The 18,600-nt window shown below is 38.9% G+C and overlaps 1 protein-coding gene across 1 annotated transcript in view; it reads right to left on the bottom strand.

Moving 5' to 3' along the window:
* Positions 1 to 18,600, bottom strand: part of LOC128742778 (uncharacterized) — a 52,662-nt gene that overhangs the window by 18,320 nt on the left and 15,742 nt on the right. The window contains exon 2 of the mRNA XM_053839231.1: positions 16,114 to 16,261. Within this exon, the coding sequence (XP_053695206.1) occupies positions 16,114 to 16,194 (81 nt within the window). The 5' untranslated portion in view covers positions 16,195 to 16,261. The remainder of the gene's footprint in view (positions 1 to 16,113; positions 16,262 to 18,600) is intronic.

Here is an 18,600-nt window from a genome sequence, read left to right as displayed (position 1 = left end):
TAAATCTAAAACGATGTCATATAAGATATTTTGCAAAACATAATCCGATGAAAACTGTAATTAAATATGATTACATCTTCATGATAGCCATTGTTGGTAACTAAATCTAAGAAATCGTCATATGCGATGTTCGCTAAGCATAACCCGATTATCTTTCGACGTATTTAAGATTTTTACTATTAATTCGTATATCAATCATCGTGTGCATTACATACGATGAAATTTACACAATGTGCTTACAACATGTGTACATTTATACGAGTCCGATGTGATATCCATTTATATAAGATTAAATCTCGACATGAATATACGATATCTGGTTTGCTGGGTTAAATTTCGAGATTTTTCCGGATAAACTGATCTTAGAGTTATCTTTTTAACGAAGTTACAAAAAGATTCCACGTTTGTTTTGTTAACTTTCTCTACCCGGCGAGTAGACTTTTGCTGCTTTTTTACAGATTTTTTTATCGAATTGCTGACTTGCTTGTATGTAATTTTGTAATTGTAATTGCGCCGTCAGTTGGAACAATTACCAGTTTCAATTGAAAGATTCTGTTCAACCAAGTCGCTTCTTGAGTGAAGCAAAGGTAGGAGAGAATCAGTTTCATTTATTTGTTTCGACGATGTCTGAAGATAAATCGCTTTAGTGATGAATGACTGAAAACAAATTTTTGTAACCTTTTGATGAAAAAAAAAATTTTCTTCGGCGGATGTCACATTAGCCTAGACCCCTCCCCCCGTTTGTTACACCCTGTCACAAAATTGCCACCCCCTCCCCCATAAGCAATGGACGTCATTATTGAATGGTCCCTTACCTAAGTTGCCAGGTAACTGCCGCAAGGCCAGCCGCCCGGGTGTCGAAGTAGTTTGTAGAAGGCTAATAAACGTAGAATTATTCCATTGAATACTATTTTATAGTTTTTTCATTGCGGTGATGGCAGGAGGGGTTCACAGCCACGATCTTTCGGTTGGTACCCGACTGTTTTATTATCAATTTCCCACCCTTTCGTACGCGATGAATTATAACCGTCGCGGGGGAAACCGTCGCCAGAATCATCGCGGTGGCAAATATCATTTATTTTGTCAAGTAAATCAATAGCTTGCGTGCTAGACAAGCATAATATATACTTATAACTTACATGCAGTCAAGCAGATTCTTTCTGCGACGATTTCAAGCTATCAAAAAAGTGAGCAGCGCGTTTTGTTACCAAAGAAACGGGCAATACTAACTAAACTACCGCCGCCCGCTCTATCAGGTAGTCTAATACCTAATTTTGTTTTATTTTTCCAATTCTGTCACTCCCCGTATCACACACTTTGTTATGCGATGATATTATTTGAATGACTGCTCTTTGCTCGGTGTAGAAAAAAGTGGGCGGTTGTAGTTTAGTTAGTAAAACAGTCGGGTACCAACCAAAAGATCGTGGATGCGAACTCCACCTGCCATCACCCCGATATATTTTTGGTCTATATCGAAAGTTTCCAGTTCACCCAATTAATTATTCCTCACATCAGACACTTCCTCACATTCCAAAATAGTTTACGTCATGACCAAGTATGGTATACAAGTATACAAATAAATAAGAAAGAAAAAACTCTCAAAGTACTTTGCAACGTACTCAATCGGATCAAGGAGAAAATCGACTCTCCAGCAAGCTGCATTTCGTACCGGCTTATCATGTGTGGGTTATGTCACAACACTCCATATCATGATAGAGCAGATCAGTGAATTTCAGTGCTCACTTCTGCTGTGCTTCACCTCCTTTGGAACTTTGACTTTGACCGACTTAACCACGAAAATTTCTGGTGCCCACTTAGGTTCAATATGAAACGTTCTAGTGCAAAGTGTTGCACGATGCTGTCTTGGCCGATCCTACAAGGCACAAATTTTCAGCCTTCCGACCCCTGACGGGCTGCTGTTGGTTTGAAACAGGGTTATTATCACTGTTCCTGTTGAAGTTTTTGACAGCACACCCAATCGACGATTGGCCTGGAGTCCTTTAAGGTGAAACGGCACTGAATCCCAACATGGCCGGATCTATGGCGGCCATATCCTCACATGGACGGCATTTTCTCGGCCATGTTGGGATTCAGTATCGTTTCTCCTAAACGATAGAGCAGTTTAATGACATTACATCCTGATAAATTCAAGAAATTTGTTCAAATCTTTCTGCAGAGACTTTCGTATACGGAAATCCTATTCCTATCCTATTCTCTTTAATTAAGAAAATTGTTTAACTCCATTGGTCGTTTCTGTTGATTCTCGCCAATTCATAATTAGAGCATTGTTCTTTGTGACGTGCTTAACTGCCTGTTCCAAAGTAGTTGCTAATTGGATGAAATGATTTACATCGATTTTACCCCGAAGAATAGTTTTCCGTAACAAGCTAAAGTGCCATTCTTGGTACTTCTGCTGACTAACCGATGCTAAGTGCACATAACCTACATATGGACGGATGATCTCCCCCGACATAATCAGCCTTTTAGCAAACTAAATGATGTCACCTGCGATTATGTTTCATCTCTCCATGGGTGGTTATATGTAGGACTGTTCCTTCCTTTGTTACCCTCTTTTGCGCATGCGACCGTGATGGTACACCTAATGACAGCCTTTCAGCACCACGTTGCTTTCTGTATTATTTCCGTTAAGTAAATTGGCAGTGTTTGACAGTCGCACTCTAAGCAAGCAAGCAAGCAACCAACCAACCAACCGACCGACCGACCGACGGCAGTACCAAGAATGTGCATCACGTGCAGTTGCATTCGTATCCGACAGATTTGTCGAGCGGAAATCCGTCGTACATTGCAGAAATTGCCTGCTACTTTCGGGTTGGTTGATCGATTTCAAGACATTCGAAGGGCTTGCGTAACAGTACAGTCATCTAATATATTGCAACATTAGTGGCATTAGCGTGCTCCAGTAGCCAACATTGTATTAAATAAGAGCATTTAGCCTAGTTAGTGAATAAATCACATATCTCTTTCAACTCAACTTATGAAAATTTATTCCCATCAAAGGTTTCCCTGCTTATTCAAATGATCACTGCAATCATGCTATTAAGCGGTAAACATCTAATATCATGGGTAAAAACTACACTAATTAACGGAAACTTCAATGCCATGGTCGTAGCTGGTACAATGAATAGAATGCAACTCCTTATCCAAATGCTTCACCTCACCAGCTGGATGAAACTGATCCATAGGCACGCAAGATAAATAGCACAGAAAATTCACTCTCACTAGTGTTTGGCATGTAGGTGCTATCAGCTTCCATCGTTTCCACCTTTTGGATCTGTTTTTATTTGGCCTCCTTCAGCAGGCCATTTTTCCTTGTGGCTCCAGAGCGCCCACTTGATCCATCGATAAATTTTCATTGCATCCAAAGCGTGTGGTCGAGCAAAGAAAAAAAACTCGAACTTCTCCTGATTTCGAACGAACAGAAGAAGTGTGTTCTCAGCTGAAAATCATACATAATTACAGCTCCTCGAAACGGTTCGGCTGCGAAGCGGGCAAATGAAGTTAAATTTTCTCGAAATTGCCGGAGTGATGCCGTCGATTAATAGTACCCGGCCGGTATTCGATACCACCTGAATGCGATGCGATAGGAACGATACGTACAGCCAGCGCGCGGTTGCATGTTTTATTAGGTCGAATGCTTCGTTCTCCTTTGCCAGCAGAACCGACAAGCTGCGGCTAATTTTTAATTAATGTTTATCTTCGATTGTGAGCTACGGCTCAGAGCTACGGAACACAGAAGCAGATAGCTGGGTACAGCTAGCCGGAGTTTCTTCTCCCGTAACAGCATTCGGAACTGTAACGAGCGCCCGGTGAAAAGAATAACAACGGCGGAAAGCGCGGAAAGTGCGAACAGCATGTGCTTTGCTGCTCGGAAAATTTAGTATTCCAGTACCTAGGCAGTTTCAGTTCACAACTTGCGTGATACTCGTTAATTTTGTCCAATTTGCAGTTACATTATTCAGTAAACATTTGCCTATAATTAACTTTACTTTTATAGCCCTATTTGTAATGCAATATTTGTATTTCTGCTGTGCATACAGAATAAAACACATAACCAGAAAACTAAAGGAGAAGATTGTATAAGGCCCAACAAGGTCAATAAATTCTTAACTTTTTAACTTAAGCGAAGGACACATGTTTTGCAAAAAACGTGGCAGTTTCAAAATTCGTTAATAAAAACAACGCAAATATTCAAAATTCGTATTAAAACCGCGCAAATTTAAAAAATGAGTAAAATTAAACCACGTAGAATTTTGAAACTTCGTTTGTTATCTTTGAGTCATAAGAAATTGAAGCGGGTGCCATGCACCGGTCTGCTGCACGGATCGTCAGTAACGATCCTGGATGGAGTCGCGTCCACCTGAAACCAAAATTTCTAATCATCGGATAAATTGTGATATACTCTCATACATCCCACGGAGATATAAACCTTAAAAAATTTCAACTATTACAGCATAAAAAACTAATAGGAAAATAGCACTATTACCTTTCGCTAGCCTAGATCCAGCTAACGAAAACGAACGGTAAGTTTTTAATTGGATTTGAATCATAAAGTTCAATAAGATCAGTTGCAAAAGTCCTATGCTTCCTACACGTTTTTAAGATAAAAACCTTTTCTTTTCATTCAATGCACATTTATATAACCATAATTTTTATGTAAATTTCACCCAAGTTCTGACAAAAGGCTTAATTTATAATCGCTTCCATTAATTTTCCACGTGAACAAATCGTCATGGACTAATAACAGAAATGCCCTACATCGGAACTAGTCAGTTAAACTGACCATAAATTGTTCCATTGCATAAAACCGGCCAGGTATAAGGTACGGTAGAAGTACATGCAAGTGTCACTAACTGAACATCTTTATTACCGTAGTGCGATTGCGATGAGTTTTAGTTCTTTCAGTTTGCTCTTCCTGATTGTGTAGCTGCCAGTCCAGCTGCTATTCCGGGGCCGTTTCATCGCTGTCATAATTTCTCTTTCATTTTCTCCGCCACATTTGTTTGGTATCATGTTTGGCACAATTATGCTCGGCGACTGGACCTGTTTGCATACAACAATGAATGTTTAAAACGGTTGTTTCATTTATTTTCATTTGCTTAATACGTTTGTGTATCTTTGGACCGGAGGTAAAATATACGATCCGGCGAAGCACAAGAACGATATGAACTTTTTTGCATATCGGTAAATACAGTAGTTTTATTACCAATGCTATACGGAATTGCATTTGAATATCGCAAAGCAAACCAAAGATCGTATAATGAAGTATAACAGCCACTGAATTACGCGTTTGAAACGGTTTTCTGCTATTCGAAATGGTAATTTGAACACGCGCTGAAGGGCAAATTAATAAACAAAACTAATCAACATTATATGCACGGAACATGCAAAACAGCTTAAGATGTCATTTTTTTTCAAAGGAAATTATATTGATTTCAATAAAATTTGCTGTTTAGAAAATAACAAAACAACTCGCGCTGCTTTGCATGTTTCGTTTGGGAAAAAATTCCGCCAAACTGTAGATATGACCTTTACTTTAGAGTTTACCAATCAATAACGTAAACTTTGGAATGTTAATAAACAAATTTATTGGTTGCAAACCTTTCTACCTGCTGGCTCTGGTAGTCGGCAAATTGTTTAATTGTATTACCAACTTCATTGTGATTCAAATATGAGATAAAGCGAATGTAAACGTGAGGAATTTAAGGAATGTAAAGTTTACATCGATGGCACTGTGGTTGTTTGTGCATATTGTGACATTAGCAAGGAATTTTTCTGTGGTCCGCCCTTTGCTTTTGTTTGGTTATGCATGTTTATGAGTCGGTATTTTCACTCCCTTTTTCCTGCATGTTACTTTAGTAATACGTTTTTCATTTCTAACGATGCCATGGTAATTTTTAGGACAATGGAAACCATAACAAGTCTATTTTATAGATTCGTAATGTTTTAGCATTCCTAACCAGTGTTTACTTTCGACCTAAAGATTTCAGATAGATACAGATACTGCGGTTACGGCTATGCCGCGGCGATTCTCGTAAAAGAAGCTTCAGTTACAGTAAACTAGGCTGGCACTTGTAACTTACTTCCTCCTGAGCGAAGTATGGTGAGGACCGCTCAACCGTGATTTAAGCATTAATACGACTGTTTTGTTAGACCAGCAACGTACCTCGAAGCTAACTGGGAACATATTGGTGAAGTTTTAGATCATTAAACGCCATCCTGAATCAGCAATAGCGACTGGACCGAATTTTATTTTTCGCAGTTTACTCCGATTAATCTTTACTTAAAGGTTTCCAAGAATGTACTACGTGCAATAACTATATTTTCTTTCCTGTGCTGCGACGCGTCACGGAATTGAATCTGAATCACAGCTTTGGATCTCAACCACAAACTTGCATCTGAACGACGGATTTTTTTTTCTTTGTTAGATTATAGTCACTTTAACACTTTTAAGACATTCAGTTTAGGACTTCTGCGGGGTTAGGATTTGAACACGGGTCCTCGGCATGAGAGTCGTGAATGCTAACCAATACACCGGGACTGACCCCGACGACGGATTTAAATCTGAAGCGCAGACTTTGATCTGAGATATGGACTTCAATCTGAACAACAGACTTGGTTCTGAACAACAGACTTGGATCTAAACCACAGATTTGGATCAGATACAATGACTTAGATCTGAAACACAGACTTGAATATGAACCACTGACCCGCATTTGAACCACAAACTTGCATATGAATCTCGGATTTAAATCTGAACCATTGACATGGATCTAGAATACGGACTTGGATCTGTGCCACGGGCTAATATTTGAGCGACGGACTTGGATCTGTGCTCCAAATTTGAACTTAAACTACGGATCTGAACCACAGATTTGGATCTGAGCCATGGGCTTGCATCTGAACTACGGATTTAGATTTAAACCACGCTAACAACGAGCTTGGATCTGGACCACGGAATTTGATTTAAAACACTAGGTGGGTTCTGAACTACGCATTTTGACTGCGGATTTGGATCTGAGCCACGGACTTGGATTTGAGCCATGGATTTGGAACTGAACCATGAACTTGGATTTAAGCCACGATCCTGGTCCTGAACCATGGACTTGGATTTAAACCAAGAACTTGGATTTGAACGACGGCTTTGGATCATAGCTACGGTCTTGGATTTGAACCACGGACATGGATCTGAACCACGAACTTGGATCTAGGCTACGGAATTCGATTTAAACGGCGTTGCATTTGAACTACGGATTGTGATTTGAACGGCGGATTTGAATTTGAAGCACGGGCTTGCATCTGAAACACAGACTTGAATCTGAACCAAGGACTCGCATGTAAACCATGGACTTGGATCTGAGCCACAGACTCAAATCTGAACCACGGATTTTGATTTTAACTGCGAATTTGGAACTGAACGACGGACTTGGATCTGTTGTTGTTGGGTTTATTATAGAGTGCATTTGCAACGCAGATCTGAGCCAAGTACTTGGTTTTGAGCCATACCCGATCAGATGATTCTAACAAAAGTCTCACAGAATTGTTGCTCAAGTTGATATTTCTAAAAACTTTGTTATAAATGTGATAGAAAACCTTACGATACACAAAATTTTCTACCAAGATTTTATCTCGTTCTGTTACTTATAACACGCTTTGTTACAATTTGTTTATACAGTAAGACAGAATATGATTTTTGTTACTCATCGTGATTTTTGTTTACAATTTTTGTTATTTTAACTACTAACGAGATCAAGTTTATAACAAAACGCAAAGGAGATTTTGTTATAAAATAGTTGTTATTTAGAACTCATCCTGATATAAATTTGATATTTTCATTTGATCGGGTAGACATGGATCTGACCAACGGGCTTGGACCTGAACCATGGACTTGGATCAGAGCTACAGACTTGGATTTCAACCACGGATATGGATCTGAACTGCGAGCTTGGATCTGATTTGAACCACGGAGTTGCATCTGAACTCACAACCGCCCGGTTAGCTTCGAGCTACGATGCTGGTCTAATAAGCCAGTCGTCGTATGTTCGAATCTCGGCTAGGCAGTGCTTGCTAGATAGAATCAGTAGAATCGTTACACTGGCTCCGTAGTTTTCCTGTACTCGAAACAGCCGGATGCGAAATCTGTCGATAAATGAGGGTAATCTCCCCAAGTAACATTTTGGGTTTTATTGCACTCTTATGATGGCATTCAAGACCAAAATTAGTCTTGAAGACCGCCATAAGAGTACAATAAAACTCACATTGTTACTTGGGTCTAATGACGGCTAAGCCCGCGACTTTTACACCTGAACTACGCATTTTGATTTGAACGGTGGATTTGAATCTGAACCTTGCATCTTGCTTGCATCTGAACCACAGACTTGAATCTAAATCACGGGCTTGCATGTAAATCACAGACTTGGATCTGAGCCACGGACTTAAATCTGAACTACGGATTTTGATTTCAATTGCGAATTTAGATCTGACTACGGACATGGATTTAAACCACGGATTTTGATTTGAAACGCCGATTTGGATTAAGCCAGGGACTTACACAAGAGCCACATATTTGGATTTGAAGCACGGCCTTGTATTTGTAGCACGGACTTGCATCTAAACCGTGGACTTGAATCTGCGCTACGAACTTGGATTTGCGCCATGGAGCTGGAGCTGAGCCGTGGACTTGGAGCTGAACCATGCACTTAGATCTAAGCCACGGGTTTAGACCTAAACCACTGACTTGAATCTGAGTCGCAGATTTGGTCCTGAGACACGGACTTGGATTTGAACCATGAATTTGGATTTAAACCACCGACACTGACCTGAACCATGAGTTTAGATCTGAGTCACGGAATTTGATTTGAACCACCGAGTTCGTGGTTTTGATTTGTACCGGAGATTTGAATCTGAAGCACGGACTTGGATTTGAACCACAGACATGGATCTGAACCATGGATTTAGATTTGAACCACGGATTTGGATCTAAACCACGAGCTTGAATCTAGGCTTGGTAATCCAGCAATAGTGTGGTCGAAAAGAACAAAAAGTGTAACTCATTTCCTAGCGCCCTTTGCTTTCTTTTTAGGAATAGTACTTGATGAAGTACTTGTTCGTATTATTGCTATTCATAATCTGAAAGAGTTAAAAGTTATTCAGTGGTTACTATGATAAAAATGAAAAAAAAATCTATTTTGTGTTAGCAGGAGATAGAGCCATGATTTCTTCAGAAGAATTGTAGACAATATAAACAAACTTTTTGGGGGAAATGAAATTTCTCCCTCTGGTGCAGAGCATATTCATTAAAAGTTCCTTTAAAATAAGGTTTAAAGGAAATATATACTTAACTTTTGTCAATTGCATGCTTCACCTAGAAGCTTAGGTCAAGTAATACAAACTTGTGTAGCTGCCACTTGCCCTCACCTATCTATAAGTCCGCAAATTTAACGACAAATGAAACTGGAATATGAGATAACTTGACAAGGAAATGTTTTAGAGACCTTTGGTCTTCCGCATAATCGTGCATTGCTTCAATAACTGCTTAAAACAATATTTTCTTGTAAAATGCAACTAACAAAAGTTTAGCATGAAAAATAATTTATAAGTTTTCAAAGAAAATACTCTGTAGCTCTACGCCCAATGGATATAAAAATTCCATTTCTTAAACAAAGTTGCTGGCTTTCACATTTTCTGCAACTTTGCCGTAGAAACCACCTCTCTTTTTCCTACCACAAAAAGTAAAAGGTTGCATCAGAGACCCTACCGCCTGTTGACGTAGGACTACGCAAAGCGGTTATTTATGAATATAATTTTACTTCGTTCTTGGGGTGCATACGAAAAATAAATGATTGCTTAACGAAAAGTGGACACGTTTTATACGCTCATAACTCAACAAGGTTCTAAAAGACCTTAGTAATTAAATCAATCATTGGTGAGCGGCTTAGTGATATGTTTTCACCTTATATGCTGATTTTTACCTTTTTTATACATATGAAAATGCTAGCTGGGTAATTTTATTGAAAAGAAAATTAGTTCGAGGTCATTACCAAACCAAATATACATGAAACATGCACCCAAGGTCATGACTAGAGATGAGAGCTTGTACAAGTTTTCTGGATGTAGTAGATTTCCAGAGGTTTGACCCTCGGGAGGGATAATTGTAGAGCGCTTGTTGTAGTAAGTCAAACTGGAAGTCTCTGTAGAAATTCGTTCGCAGATACTCATTTCGTTTGAAAAATTACCAGTGTAAGAGTGGATCTGCTTCAGGACCTTATATATGTACATTGCGTCTTCTTGCACCGATTTTGCTTATCACCCTTGTTGATGTTTTACGAGCCTTGCGCGCCTTTCATCATTGATTTTCAGAGCTAACCGACAAAATTCACATTTGAACGCTTCGCGGAAGCTAATTTTGTGATCATGTAATCTCTGTTTCATTAGAATTGGGATTGGGATTTTTCAAGTTCTTTCATTCCACTATCTACGTAATTAAAGGGCGTAGCTGGCCGATACACTAATAGCAAACCACGAAACTGTTACCATTTTGGATACACGTAGCAACGAAAACTGATGATTGTTTTATGTTGCATGCGAAAGGAAAAATCGAGGAATTGTGAGCTGAAATATGCAATATTAAATAAAATGGCAGAAATAGGACTGAAAGGTTATAAAAACGATGGTTTTCATTCCCACATCTACCTGATAAATGAAATAGAAGTAACAAATTCATACCCAAAAATACTCAAATGTGATTGGCTAGAAGGTTGTGTAATTTTACTAAAATTGTTCGTAAAAATTCCGGCAGTTAGCTTTAAAGATCCACCTTTTTGTGAAAACCACAGAATAGGCACACATTTTGTGAATCGATTGGTATGTAATACAGCAAAATCCGTTCAGAATTGACTGAGCGATTGCCGTTCAAAATCTATCACTTTTTCGTGTCACGATCATTTTTGTTTTAGTAGCATGCCACCCTATTAAAGTAAGACGTAGTCCTACGTCAAAAAGTTTATTTATTGATTTTTATAATGGTAAGCTATGACTAACTCTTCAAACTTTCAGATTACGGGTGGCACAATATTGCTAAAATGGAAGCGAACGACGCTATTTTGGACTACAGCGTACTGGTGTAGTCCGATTTAGATCGGAGAGGAACAACTAATGATAAGATGATTCTCCCAAAGATCACGTTTTCATACGATTGTTGTCCCGTGTCAACCTTTTCTGCGATCATGATAGAAGACCTAACTTGAAGTTGGGAGATCGTGTGGAAAATGTATGGAGAATCTACACCTTGTTACTTGATACCAAGCCCGTGAAGCTAAACCAAAGATCATTCAAGACTCTTTCAAGGAACTGCTATGGAACGAGTATGTTGGCGTGTAACATTTTTAAGCAGGTCAAATTCTAACGGACATCGTACCAGAACAAGTTAGTCACTTTCAGCCTATTAAACGAATGCTTCTATTTCTTCAGCCTAATTAGGTTCTGGTTGAAGAATAGGTGGTATTGGCCTGCCACACCGCCAGGTTTGAAATTTCGGCACATGGTTACTTCGGCAGACTCATAGGAAGTCCAATGTTCGTGTACTTTTTGCAGCAATCAAGGCCGTATATTAATGATAACGCGGCGGAAATTGCCTTTCAAAGCATCAATATATGCGGTTTAACGGTGTAAACCAGGGATTTCGCTTGACAAAAGACAGCCAAACGGCGTTAAATCACGTGATTTTAGTAGAGGGAAGCTTCCGGGTCTACCATGCGAGATTTTTCAGTCACCGTACGTTTTAATAAACCAGTTTTTGCATACGCGATGTCGCAGGCTACGCCGTCTTATTGAAACTACAGTTAGTCCACATTATTGGCACTCAATTGTGGTACAAAAAAGTCGGTGATCATGGCATAACTGTAGCCATCATTATTAACTGTTACTGGCAAGAAACTTTTTGTCGTATAGTAGCTTATCAAGGCTTGTTCTACCGGGTAATGTAAAGTTCACCAAACAGTGACATTTTCAGATTGTAATAGTGATTCTCATCTCTCCGATATTTTCGGTTTTCTGAGTATATATAAATATACTTAAATGGTAGAAAGGCAAAAAGCCGTTTATAGGACTATGTCTTTATTTGTTTTCAAGCTCATTGTGGTATATTCAAATTAGAGTGCGATTTATTATTATTTAATTGATTAATTTTCTTCTTCGAAAAGTCACCAGTACATATTGAATACTTGGCTCTGTAAGAATGGTGCCACGATAAACAAACTAGCAAAACGTTTCGGTATCCATTTGTGCAATCCATCATCAACAACCGAGGACGTTTTGTTTTGACGATCGACCACCCGAAAAGGGAGGAGAACACAAACATCTCACGTATCTATGATGATGATGATTTTTTTAACATCAAGATTGACATGTACTGTTTGATTCAATTGTATACTGTTGACTGTATCGCATCAAGCACTCATGATTTTAATAAGTTATGTATGAGTCACACATTGAGTGTGCTATAATCCACTTTTTTTCTTAGATTAGAGTCACTTTAACAGCTTGAGTCATTAGTGACTTCTGCGAGGTTGGGACAAGCCGCTTATTTGGTTTCGAGGTACGATACTGGTCTAACAAGCCAGTCGTCGTATGTTCGAATCTCGGCTAGGCGGTGCAGTTAGATAGAGTTAGTAGAATCGTTGCACTAGCCCCGTAACTGTCCTGTACTCTAATAGCCGGCTGCGAAGATAGTCGAATAAGGGTCAAGTTCTTAACAGGACGTTTATACCCATGGCTTGCTTTTAACCCGGGCCGTCGCGTCGGCGTGAGAGGCGTAAATGCTAACTACTACACCGGGATTGACCCCAATCCACAATATAGTTGAAATAAGTATTGATCTACCTTTAATACTTACTGTATTACAGTGGTTGCCATGTGTGTCATGTCAGTTCGTCAGTGTTGTAACCAGGGTTTGAAAAGGGATCGCAAGTTGAATGTGACTGCCGCGAATGCGAACTTTCCGCATTCAAACTCCGCTTTTTGAACGATCATTTGACTGTTTTTTGAATCCAGTCAATCTGCCGCTTGCGCTGCTGCCGTCTTACAATTCATGCAGCATCTCAGCAAAATCAAACAGTCGATTTCCCGTTTTGCTTTGCGCTTTGAGAATAGGGCTTTTGCTACACACACATGCAAGACATCTGTTGGGCACACATTGCATATTTTCCTATTCGATGCAGCAAAAACGTGCTGGATAAAATTATCATTTTTTCTAAAATTATTAATCATTTTAAAGCAATTAATAGTTAAAGTAACCGACAAATGTTCCCTGAAATATATGCTGACTTTTGGTAACTTGAGTTTCGGTGAATTCGCGTTAAATCGGTGTTCCAAATATACTGTTTTTTGAAGCAGTATACGGCATAGGCCAAGTTGAAAGTAACGGAATATAACATTGGTTTTAGCATAATAAATTGCTTTTTTAGCCGAAAGCAACTATCTGCTTTTGATATTTGTTTAGTTTTATCCCGCTAACATAGGTCATAATTACATTTTTGATCATTGCTACCGCGTCTTAGCTTATTTGTTGAAAATATTTTTTTTATTTAGTAAACAGATATATTGCCTTGCCATATGTATGAAGCAATTTGTTATTTCTGTTTTAAATGAAGAAAATAAATCATTTAAAAATTTTTGCTCTTCCCAGCCCGTGTGTTTTATATGGAGCTGTCACTTTTGCCTGCCCAACAGATCGCCAGTACATATGTACTCTGCAAACACCCTATATAAACTGAGTGCAAACTGACTGGAAGCATACGGTGACGTATTTTTTCGTTTCTCTTTTTGTCTCCAAATCGGCTGCTCACAGTAATAGTTTGTCGCCCGGACGTCGGTCCGACGCAAACAAAATATTCGTTTGTATTGGACGGAGTCCGACCGACTTCTTACATGCACATGTAGTGGTTATTTTTGTAGTATTGAATCATACGATTGTGCGGTTGCTTTTCGTTAGCGTGGTGACTGCCAGTCATTTGACTGTTTTGCAGTCATTCGCTGCTCCAAACGGTAAAGGCAACTTGATCGAAACGAAAATGTTAAAAAGCTTTAGAACGCGTTCGTTCTACTGCGTGCAATCGGCGTTTGACTGAGCAAACTGCCAGTTGTGTTATGTATAGCGTTCGTATTCCACCACTAAACGGACGGTGTGAACTTGAATGCGCGTTGATGTGACTACGGTAGAAAAAAAGGATCGGCCGAAGCCCTGGTTGTAACTAACTCTACAACTGCCCAATGCACAACTTTTAAAAATTCTGTTTGGCTGAGGCGACACAGTCAGAAGAGCAAATTCTGTTTAGCAAAGTCCCAGATATTCAACCTGACCTAACCATCTTTAAAACCATTAAATTCACCTTGATAATCAGGCATTTTTATTTACATTGATGAATTTTTAGAAGCATTCCATTATCACAATAATCTTCATATTTAAATTAAGAAAATATCAAAGCTGTTCTGCCATCGACTGATTAGAACCTGAAGATTTTCCCCCTTATGAATATTCTTGTAACTTTGTGTAATAACAACGGCTGAATGCAGTTTGAAAGATCAGATTTCAAAATTTTATACAGAATTGGTGGTCCAGAATCGAACCTCGAGGCACATCAACTTTTACCGGAAATCTTTCATCATTGCATTAAGGGTAAACGGGGTAACAACGGCCGCCGGGGTAAAGCCGCCCACCATGATTTTACATGGCCTTGCTCAAATTGGTGTTAAATGTTGATGACAGTCATATTACTGAATGCGTACGCAATATTTTACAATACCTTGCACAATATCGTATAAACTATCGGAGAAATAAATAAAAACAGATTTTTCGTTTCGTTTTTTATAACTTTGTTCCCACAGAACTTAGGGTTTATTTTATTCAAAACGTTAAAACTTTTAGTAAATCCAACCCATATCGCACCTCTGATCCTGTCTTCATCCAACAGTACCTAAATTAGGTAACTGTTCATGCAGTTTTGTTGAAATAAATAGTGAAATGTGTAAATCGGTCATTTGAGGGTAAAACCGCCCACAACGAACAGCGCAAGACCGTCGTTCATAATGCTAGTGCGATAAGGAGATTTTTAAAATAATTGCATAGTTTGGACCAAAGAATCTCAGATTTACATAAAATAATGTAAATGTGCTTAACTTGTAGCTGGTAGACTGTTTGAAAAAATCTAATTCGCCAATTTTCCCTGCGGGCGCTATGGACATTTCTTTGTTTTCTCGGATATAGCTTTTTTCAATAATTCCTCCCTCTTGGAACAAATATCATGGAATAAACATTTTTTTAATGAAAATATGGCAAATTTTCGTAGCAATGCAAAAATAATATGTATCTGGTTTATCAATCAGAACAATTTGAAATGTCAAAAAATGACTTACCGGATCAATTGCAGGAACTTTAATACCCATATTGTTATATTTTATCATAGATCCTCTCTAGTCCTTAAAGATTGACTCCAGGATACCTAACTCGATCCATCTTGTTGTCTAAGGAAACTACACGGTATCAATTTCAAAACTGTTGGTACCAATATTACTGATATTCTTCCAATACGAGTGGTTGCCGGACACTCTTTCGAAATTGCGAATCTCGGGGAACCATGTATTGTTGGATGTCAAACTGATTTAATTTGTTTAAATTAGATAAATTCACGAATCCAATGCCATCAGTTTCGTTCAAATCGGTTGAATATTGTTAAAGTTATACGCTATGGCGGTTTTACCCCGTTAGTGGGCGTGTTTCACCCCACATGGAAAAAATACTCTTTTTTGGACGTGTTTTCAAATCGCAATAAAAAATAGAAAATCATTACAGATATTTATGTTTTTATTTTTTACATGTAGGTAACAGATCAATTGTTCATTTAAAGCAGATAAATTAGAAATTGAGCTACAACTTTTTTTTACACAGGTGGTTTTGCTTAAGTGGACGGTCTTGCCCCGCTTACCCTTACTCCGGTTTCCTACTTCTACAGCATTAAAGTCTCCCAATCTGTCCCCGATAAACAAAGTGAAACTCCACCCCCCTCAACAACAAGAACAATGCAATAACTTTTCACTTACCATTACGGCTGCCACCGCCACCGTCGCCATCAGTTGGGTGGTCCATCTCCGCTCTGCTAGCCTGTTCCGGGACAGTTTCATTTTCAGTTTCACTATCAGCGCTATTCACGCCGGAATTGATGCTGCTCTCCTGTCACTTGTTCATCAACTGAAATATAAAGGATGATTTGCTCGCTGTCGCTCTTCGTGTTTCAGCTGTTCAAACACAACACAATGCCCGTAGAAAGATGTGGACGAAAGAGAAACACAAATGCTTATTAGCAGATAAAAAAATTGTCTGGTTTTCCACTGCAGCCCGATGAAAACACTGCTGTTGCTTCTCTGTTTTGGTTCTGCGGTGAGGAGTTCGCGAACATCGCATCGGGGCAATCCACGCAGAAACCAATTCACCGCAAAAATACAAAAGTTCTTTCATTACAAGCTCCAGTTGTTGTGATAATTGCGTGCATAAAGCCGGTCTTTCGGATTCGGATTGGTTCACTGTCGGATCGGAGCTCTACTGTGGCATTTTCTTGTAGATGCAGGAAACGATTTTGGGTGGCTGACAGCCTGTAGCGTCATTTGATACGCCGTTGCCAACCAGGCAGGCAGCCAGCCAGCGAGACTGTGGTAAATGATCGATTTGTAAGCAATGGGGGTGATTATTCGGGGGAACATTATCGATTTAAAACCACGATGCAATTGAGCAGCGTGTAGTATTTTTTCAATAGTGTTTGTTATGTAGCGAATATGGAAACGTTATAATTATTGCTTGTCCGAAGGCCAACGAATTCCCGATCGACGGAACAGAACGTTCGATTACCTCTTTTCCTACCAAAAAAACTGGGTCGTGCGTAATCGTATTTTGCCGGCTGTCGGTCGGAGTCCGGATTACGAAAATTAAACTTCATACGCTATTCGCAAATTGCCCCATTCGGAGTGTAGATGGCCTCTCATTGCTCCACCGTGCAGCCGCTTCAATCGAAAGGGGTTGCTAATTGCATAATGACTTATGGTACCCTCCCCGTTGAGCAAACTTCTCGATGGTTGTTGAGGAAAATAATCAATCAACTGGATCGCTGGTTACCAACTGCGTTTTCTGACCCGGCGCAAGAGAAGTGGAGAACAGACATAATTTCTCGACAGAATCGGACAGACGTAAGCAATACTTCAACAGTAGCAACAGGGCAGTGATACCTCAATATAAGACAACTTCGACATAAAACAACTCGGTATAAAACAAATTCCTTTGACATAGTTGTCAACGACACCGGAGCTAAACTCTATTCCAAACGCGACGGCATGAAGAAATTCATTATCTCAAGATAATTCTAAAAATTTTGAAAAACTAATAACTGAAACAATAATACACAGTTCAAAAAACGTATGGCAATAGCTAGCCATAAAGTCGTAACAAAAATGATAATAAAGCCAATTTATTATGGTTGCTTATATTATCATCATAAAACTAGTTGGCTGTGCCGCACCCATCATAAACTAATTATATGTACAACATGACGTACAGTGATACAAATCCGTATTCGTACGGCACCTTGCACCTTGAATTAACAGTTTTGTTTTTGCAGATATGGCTTAATTTCAAAGATTAGCATTTAGTATGGCATCCCTTGGTCATTGCAACTGCTTTTAGTCGTTTTGGAATGCTGTCTACCAGTTTTTTCGTGTATTCGGTGGGAATTTGGTGCCATTCGTCCATGAAGTGCTTTCTAAGATGGTTTTTGTTAGAAATTTGATGGTTTCTAACTGTTTTGTCGAAAATTTCCAAAAGGTTTTTAATGGGATGGTGTTTGGAGATATTGTGGTAGAGTATCAATAAGTTTTGAGTAGTTGTAAAGTAACCGTATGGCTTTCTTTAGTGCTTTGTGCTATGGGTCATTGTCTCGGTAAAACTTGAACCTCTGATTAAATCCCATTTTGTTGGCACTTGGCTTCAAATTTTGCTTCAAAATGTCTAAACAGACATTTTGAACCATTATGCCATCGATAAAGACTAAATTGCCAACACCTTTAGCATTAGCCGTAATCCACCCGCTTACCACCACTCCACCCCAGCCGTGTTTAACCATTGCTTTCAGATTTTTTACATTTAGTTCATCGTTTTGCTTTTCCCATACAAAACGACGACCATCTGAGCCAAAGATGATAAATTTCATCCCAGTGAGATATTATTTTTGCAGATGAGTTCAATTTTAACATCTTTGGTTCAGATGGTCTTCTGTTGAACTTTCGAATGTAGAAAAACGAAATCTGCAAGGTGCCGTACGAATACGGATTTGTATCACTGTACCAACACAAGATTGATCTTAACGGTGTTTATGTCTCAGAAAGCAACTAAATGGTTTTGTTAGAAATTAAGATAATTGAATATATTTATTTTGTTTAAATAACTGGTTTTCAAAAATTGCAAAATTTCGATGGTGCGTTGATTCGAATATGAACAATAAAATTTAATGCGCATATGCTGCACAACTGCGGAAACTGCAAAAA

This window comes from Sabethes cyaneus, chromosome 3 (assembly GCF_943734655.1).
Source record: "Sabethes cyaneus chromosome 3, idSabCyanKW18_F2, whole genome shotgun sequence".
In the NCBI taxonomy this organism is placed as follows: domain Eukaryota; kingdom Metazoa; phylum Arthropoda; class Insecta; order Diptera; family Culicidae; genus Sabethes; species Sabethes cyaneus.
This window is presented reverse-complemented; position numbering and strand designations above follow the sequence as displayed.